At 42.8% G+C, this 8,321-nt stretch overlaps 1 protein-coding gene across 1 annotated transcript in view; it reads right to left on the minus strand.

The window, feature by feature from the left end:
* LOC122554623 (transmembrane protein 154-like) overlaps nucleotides 1–8,321 on the minus strand; it is a 97,305-nt gene that overhangs the window by 33,696 nt on the left and 55,288 nt on the right. Inside the window, exon 3 of the mRNA XM_043699947.1 lies at nucleotides 6,633–7,055. Coding sequence (XP_043555882.1) covers nucleotides 6,633–7,055 — 423 coding nt within the window. The remainder of the gene's footprint in view (nucleotides 1–6,632; nucleotides 7,056–8,321) is intronic.

Consider the following 8,321-nt stretch of genomic DNA (forward strand, 5'->3'; position numbering starts at 1 on the left):
GTGAGTATGTGGGATAGGGTTGGTGTGTGGAGGTGAGTATGTAGGGGTCAGGATGAGTGTGTGGTGGATGTGGTGTGGGTGAGTTTAGGGGGATGTGAATGTGGAGAAGGTAGAAAAGGTTTTTAATCCCATAATCGTTCCTTGCTTGATTGAATTTAAACCCTTCAAATTCTCCAATTTGAACTTGAATTTGAGGACTTTTCCCTACATTGTGTATTTGCTGCAAGGAATCTGGCCATTCCGGAAGAATCCGCTGCATCCGGAACTCTGCCTGGCCCAAAGTGCAGCTCGAAAATCTGGACTGTGTAAAAATGGCCTGTCCATCAGGGTGTCTGGATCAATCTGTTTCTGATACTGATTGAGGGGGTGAATATTGGCCAGCACACCTGAGAAACCTCCAATGCTCTTTTCCAAAATACGACATTAAATCTCTTATATCCACCGTACAGACTCCCAGTTTAACTTCTCCAACAAAAAACAGCCATCTCGAACCATATAACGCCCCCAACAGTGTGGCACTCCTTCAGTTTTGATTTCTCTGTTTAAACCCTAGAGTGAGACTTGAAGCTGAACTCTTCTAACCCAGAGTTACCACTACTACCTGGCATTGACCTTATTCCTTCCTCCTGTTACTGGCAGATCGTTGACACCTATAGAAGGTCAAAGGTTAACTTCCAAATGAAATCAAAGCAGAAACCAGTTCCATTATTACTGGTATTCTCAGGATCTAAAACTGATTTATATAGACACTGATTGGTTGAAAATGAACTTAACGTGTTTTCTTCCTAAACTGAATCATTAATTTTTCTTTTGATGATTTTGTACCCCATGAAGTTAGACTTGGCAGAGTACTCTTTTCCTGAGGTTGTAAATTGCCTGTCCCGTAAGGTCTCATCCCCGGTGCTCCCCCAGAATGTCTCAGATTGTGAAGATGTTTTGGGATTGTTGGAGTGGTTCTGCTGCTGAGGTAACCAGCCCATAAATGTGGTCGTGTTTGTTTCTGAAAACCTAATTGGCCACTTCACTTATAGGAATGCTTAAAAAACACATCGAGGTCACTCAAAACCCTTCTGCAGAAGTCAATGTGTTGCTGACACACCTTCCTTTGCACAGCACTCAGGGAAACCATTAAATATATAAATGTTGACTTCTGCTGGGTTTTATTTTGGCCCCAGTCCTGTCCACTGTCAGGTTTATCTGGTAGCTCTGCATGTGGATGTGACTGCAGATTAAATCATGCCAGCGCTTCTGCTCTGGCATAGGGCCCTCACCTTCCACAGGGACAGCTTCCAGCAGATCCTGAATTAAAATAGGAACAAACTGGAGCATGTTGCCAAGGGAGATGTAAGTTGCCCCTTTTCTGATATCCTGCCTTCCCTGTGTGGTTGAAATCCAGCGTTTGGCACTGGTGTGAGATGATTTCAGCATCACTGACCCAACCACCCAGCTGCTGACATGATCTGCCTGCTCAGCCATTACCGTGAGGTATGCAAGGATGACAAGCAGTGAGAGAATTATATATCAGTCAGAAACAGTGCCTTTGAGTAATGGAGACTACAAAGGACAAATTCCTTCAAATAAAATGAAAATTCATATCTAAAAATGGGTTGAAAATAATTTTTTAGTTCTGCATTGAGAGAAGTGCAGTCATTAGGAATGCATATATAAGGATTCATGCACAAGTGCATCAGAATTTCCATCCATTAAAGTTCATTATTATTACATGTTTCAGTGGGTGACACACTCTATCAGGAGGAGAAAGTGAGGTCTGCAGATGCTGGAGATCAGAGCTGGAAATGTGTTGCTGGAAAAGCGCAGCAGGTCAGGCAGCATCCAGGGAACAGGAGAATCGACGTTTTGGGCATAAGCCCTTCTTCAGGAATGAGGAAAGTTTGTCCAGCAGGCTAAGATAAAAGGTAGGGAGGAGGGACTTGGGGGAGGGGCGTCGGAAATGTGATAGGTGGAAAGAGGTCAAGGTGAGGGTGATAGGTCAGACGGGAGTGGGGGCGATTCTCCTGTTCCCTGGATGCTGCCTGACCTGCTGCGCTTTTCCAGCAACACATTTCCAGCTCGACACACTCTATCAGTATGATATTCTTAACAGATAGGAAACCAGCATCAACATGTTAGCAAAGAGAAGTACTTGTGCTTGAGTGCTTTAAGTAGCAAGCTAAGTATGACGGGTGGATGATAAGCAGTTCAGGTTGGAAATTTGAGAAAGACCTTAACATCCCACTGTTTCGTATTTGTGTTCAAAGCATATTGAATTTCTTTCTGTGTTTTATGAACAATAGATTTAAGTATCTAACACAGAGGAAGATGGTTGTGGTTGTTGGACATCAATCATCTCAGCCCAAGCACGTCACTACAGGTAGTGTCCTAAGCCAAATCATCTTCAGCTGCTTTGTCAATGACCTTCCCTCCATCTTAAGGTCAGATTTGGGAATGTTTGCACCATTCATGACTTCTCAGATACCGAAGCACTTCATATTCAAATACAACAAGATCTGGACAGGGTCCCAGTATCGATTCCAGACTTAGGGAAACTGTCTGTGTGGAGTTTGCACATTCTCCCTGTGTCTGCGTGGGCTTCCTCCAGGTGCTCCGGTTTCCTCCCACAGTCCAAAAAATGTACAGGTCAGGTGAATTGGCTATGCTAAATTGCTCGTAGTGTTAGGTGCATCAGTCAGAGGGAAATTGGTCTGTGTGGGTTACTCTTCGGCTGGTCGGTGTGGAGTTGTTAGGCCGAAGGGCCTATTTCCACACCGTAGGGAATCTAATCTAATCTAAGCTTGGACTGGCAAGTTACATTCATATCAGACAAGTGCCAAGCAATGACTATCTTGAACGAGAGAGAATCCAACCATTTCACCTTGACATTCAATGGCATTGGTCACAATTGATCAGAAACAGAATCAGGCAGGCCATGTAACCACTGTGGCTACAATAGCAGGTCAGAGGCCTGGAATTCAGTGCCAAGTGGTCAAAAAGGCATTTTGGCACATGTTTGCCTTCATTGCTGAGTCCTTTGAGAATAGGATTGGGACGTCATATTGTGGTTGTACAGGACATTGGTGAGGCCTGCTCTGGAGTAGGGTGTCCATTTCTGGTCACCCAGTTATAGGAAGGATATTATGAAGCTGGAGAGATTTACCAGGAAGTTGCCAGGAATGAAGGGTTTGAATTATAAGGAGAGGCTGGATAGGCTGGGACTCCTTTCATTGAAGCATAGAAGTTTGAGAGTTGACCTTATAGAGGTTTATAAAATCATGAGGTGTATAGTTAAGGTGAATGGCAGGAGTCTTCTCCCTAGGCTGTGGGATTTCAAGACTAGAGATCACACTTCTGAGATGAGAGGAGAAAGGTTTTAAAAAGACACGAGGAGCAACTTTTTTTAAACAGAGAGAGTGGTTTGTGTGTGGAGTGAACTTCCAGAGGAAGTGGTGGACGCAAATGCAGTTGTAACATGTAAAAGATGGTTGGATAGGTACATGAATAAGGGATGTTGGAGGGTCATGGGCCAGGTGGGACTAGTTTCGTTTGAGATTATGGCTGGCATAGACCGAGGGGTCTGTTTCTGTGCTGCATGACTCCATGACTCTATGACTCACAATGTAACAAATCTCCTGTCTTCCAGTTCTTGCTGCCAAGACACAAGTCAGGAGTGTGATGGAATACTCCCCCACTTGCCTGGATTGGGGGCAGCTTGAACAACATTCAAATAACTTGACACCATCCAGGACAAAGCAGCCCACTTGATTGGCACCACACCCACCAGCAGCAGAATTCGCTCCCTCCACCCACTATCACGCAGTGTCAGCAGTGTGTAATGTGGACAAGGTGCATTGCAGTAATGCGCCAAGGGTCTGTTGACAGCACTTTCCAAGTCAGCAACCTCTGCCACCCAGAGCACCAGGGAAGTAGAAGCCTGGAAATGGCACAAACTCCCCTGCCATCCACACACCATCCTGACATCCAATCAGATCACCATTTCTTTGGTGTCACTATGTTAAATTCCTGGTGCTAACTTCCTTAACAGCACTAATAGAGCACTACCTCTCCCAGGGCCTGGAGGGAGTTAAAAAGGACCTCTTACACATACCCTCTGCAGGGTACTTAAGGATGGACAATATATATTGGCCTAGCCAATGATACATCACACCCTGAATGAATTTCTTTTAAAATCCCAGATTCTGAGTTAGCCATAATTGCACATAGCTATGCAAGAATACCTTAGGATATGACTGATTTATTCCAATTAGTTTCGAATTAGATGATTTTTGTGTTGTGTTTTTAAAAGGATGAGAGCTGTAGGTAGTACTGAGTGACTACACTGCCAGTTCACTTGGGTACAAATCCATCGCAGTCTGATTAAAATTCCTCTCTGTTGGGAAGCAATGTAATGAGGAAACGACATTGAGTTGGTTATTAAATCAGTTCAGAACAGCTTGTCTATACACTTGAAGAACATTCCAGAATTTGTGTCGATTCAGATTAGCCATTGATACTTTTAAGGAACAATTCCAAAATGTATATTCTCATTTATCCAAGGAATTGTGTCTTCAATAACATACTGATTGAATGCAGTTCTTGGGTCTCCTGATTACCCAGAAACACACCTCCTAAATGGACAACTGCTTTGAAGGCACCAAATTGTTTGATCAGAGAGAGAAAAACATACCTTGAAAAATGGCTAGAACAAAAAGTTGCATTTGGCAAACAGTGGGGATTGTTAATTCAAATCTTTCTCAATAAATAAGGATCTGTGACAGATTGGCCACTGAAGACCAGGTCTCTCTTTATCAAGAGTTTGTTATATATATTTCACTGTTAGTCCCCTTGAGAACATTCCATAATGAGTTGTTCTTTTCTGACTGCACTAAATAATTGTGAATTGTGTAATATTTACCAAGTATTGTATATCCTATGAATGGATATAAAGAACAGCATCCTCAGAGATTTGAAAAAAATCTTAACAGTTCTTGTTGCAATGAGTTCAGTCTTTCAACTGTTATTTAGAATTATACAGTCTTCAGTTCAACCCATCACAGGCTACAAAGAAACCAATGTAGTGCAGTTTCTGCAGAGACTTACCCACTGGATCCTCACTCGTATGCTATGCACCTTTTTAACAGAGGCATCGAAACAAAGGAATTAGGAAACAAAGGGGCAGCAGGAGGCCATTCAGCCCATTGAGCCTATTATTCCAGATCATGCACCTTTCTGCTGCACTATCCTCACTCTTGCTAATCAGCAAATACCTCATCAGGCAAACATGGGCCACTTTCAAACTCAGCAGTTGAAATCTGCTGTTGTCTTCCCAACATGACTAGGAATAGCTTTGTTAGTATCCAGAGGCAGCCTCAATAAAAGTAATTGGTGTGAAGTAGCTGGCACAGAACAGGGGGCCCCAAAAAAAACAGGAGCAATTGATCTTGTTTTTAAAATTTGTTTGGTCAGATGGAGCAGCAGTGTTATTCTGACCACTACAAGTGAAGTCTAAAGCCCTTCCCAGTCTCCAACTGAATATTATCTGGAAAACATCAAGAATGATTACCATAGATTCCTGGCCCAATTCATTTGTTGGTTCATTTGGTGGGCTGGGACCAAAGGTTGGGAAGGAAAAGGCCCTGGGACAACTAAATTGAACTTAGAAGTTGATGAGCCTGCAGCTCATACTGTTGGCCCATCTCTCACTGTTACCTTCTGGTTAAAATGAGGTTTATGTGTAATTATAGGGACAATGCAACTACAAAGGAAAAGATATTACAGTCAACATAAGCATGAAGTTTCAAAATTCTTTTTCAAATAAAGATTCATCGACTAAGTTGGTTCAAACAAATAGGCATTCCAAACCAAGAGGATTTGATGATTCATTTGAATGGACCTCCCAGGACATTGCTTGCAGCAGGAGCATGTAGAAGGAGTGATAGAAATAAGGTCGCAACTCTACCCCAGCATTCAACTTGTTCAGATTTCCAGTGTCTGTATTATACAGCTTCATAAAGTGATGATTGAGGCATGGATAGAATGAATAATCAAAATCTTTTCACCAGGTGGGGAGTCCAAAACTACAGGGCATAAGTTGAGAGGGGAAAGATTTAAAAGTGACACGAAGGGTGACTTTTTCACACAGAGGCTGGAGCATTAATGGAACAAGCTGTCAGAGGAAGTGATAGACTCGGGCTCAATTACAACACTGAAAAGACACTTGGACTGGTAAATGCATTGGAAAGATTTAGAGGGATATGGGCTAAATGCAGGCAAATGGGGCTAGTTCAGTTCAGGAAATGTGATTAGCATGGACGAGTTGGTTGAAAGGCTGTATGAATCCATGACACTGGGGGATAATTTTAACCAAACATTCGGGATTGGAAATTGACAAGGTCAGTGTGGCTGCTCGTCTGGTTCCAGGTGTACTTTGCATTGACTTCACTGGGAAGTAAAATCACTGACCCCTATTGTGCCCCAAAAACAAACTGAGAACGATGCTTCTTCAAGAATAACAACATTTCCTCCTTTACAGACCAATCATTTCCTTTTGGCTGTGTGCTATTTCCTCATTTAAATATAACACTATTTTGCATTAAGTTTGGTTCAGCAAATCAATAAAACAAAACGTTATTGCTTACGTTGTTTTTTCTCATGAGTATGATTTATCAGGAAGGCTATCACTAAACCAACCAAAGCAAGACCCAGAATTGGAAGCACAATCATCAAAATTACTTTGTTGTTCTCCAGGGGGGTCTTTGCAATATTTTTAGTAGCTGGCGGGGAGATCGTTGGAGATGTAGAATTCCACAGTAGTTCATCGGTGGTTTTGCTGCTTGCAGCATTCCCTTTGTGGAAAGCTTCCAGAAATCTCCTTGTAGATGTGTTCTGTGAAACAGTTGATGATGCTTGATTACTCACTGGTAATGTGAGGCTGTTGTTAGTACAGAGACCATGATGTGTGATTGCTGTCGATAATGGAAGAAATCTGTCTTTTTCTGATGGAGCTGACTGGGTTGCATGAATCATTGATGTGGTTGTTTCATTTTTTTCTGATGAATAACCTGTTGAAATGAATCGGAGAAGTAAAAAAAAAATGTTGTTTGTATTGTGCATGAACCTAGAGCAAGTCTTAACTCTTCTAGAGAATGTGTGCCTGGTTTCACAATTCTGCTTTGATTTTCCCGATTCTAAAGCAGGGGTGAGGCAGGGGAGTGTAAGGCAGAAATGTAAATATGACTGTCACTTCAGATAAGTTTGTAATGGTGCACATACACTCCATTCCATGCATAATACTCTTAACCCCGTGAGCTTTGATGGGGTTAGTGACAGGCAGAACTGCTGGACACAAAACCCAACTCCATTTCACCCAAAATATCAACCTTTCTTTGTTCTGGAATGTGTTTTATTAAAGAATTATAAAATAGAATCTGGTCGCACAGTAGGAGTGCAGCAAAGATTCATGTGGCTGCACCAGGGATGGCAGGTTTGTCATATGAGGAGAGATTGGTTTAATTAGGCCTATATTCATTCAGAAGATGATATTTAACAGAGCTAGGCAGACGAGATGCAGGAAGAATGTTTCCCCTGGTTTTGGAGTCTCGGAGCAAGGGGCCCTGTCCTGGGATACAGGGTAGGCCAGTTAGTTCTGAAATAAGAAAACTTTTTTCATTTACTGTGGAACTCACTAACACACAAGGCTGTGGAGGCTGGGTCACTGAACATATGCAAGGTTTAGATTTGAAAAACATTAGGAGTAAGAGGAGAAAATGGGAATGTGGTATTAAGATAAAGGATTGGCCATGATCATTTTGAATGTTGAAGCAGGTTGAAGGGTTGAGTGAACTATTCCTAGAATTATATCATAGATTCCCTGCAGTGTGGAAACAGGCCATTCGGCCCAACAAGTTCACATTGAGTTGCCAACACAGACCCATTCCCCTACCCCATTACTTTACATTTCCCCTGACTAACGTACCCAGCCTACACATTCCCAAGTAGGGACTTGGGGGAGGGGCGTTGGAAATGCGATAGGCCTCCTTCTACCTATCGCATTTCCAATGCCCCTCCCCCAAGTCCCTCCTCCCTACCTTTTATCTTAGCCTGCTTGGCACACTCTCCTCATTCCTGAGGAAGGGCTCATGCCCAAAACGTCGATTCTCCTGCTCCTTGGATGCTGCCTGACCTGCTGCACTTTTCCAGCAACACATTTCCAGCTCTGATCTCCAGCATCTGCAGTCCAATTCAGCATGACCAATCCACTTGACCTGCACATAGAGTCATAGAGATGTACAGCACGGAAACAGACCCTTCAGTCCAATCCGTCCATG

The sequence above is a fragment of the Chiloscyllium plagiosum genome, chromosome 1, assembly GCF_004010195.1.
Source record: "Chiloscyllium plagiosum isolate BGI_BamShark_2017 chromosome 1, ASM401019v2, whole genome shotgun sequence".
Lineage (NCBI taxonomy): Eukaryota > Metazoa > Chordata > Chondrichthyes > Orectolobiformes > Hemiscylliidae > Chiloscyllium > Chiloscyllium plagiosum.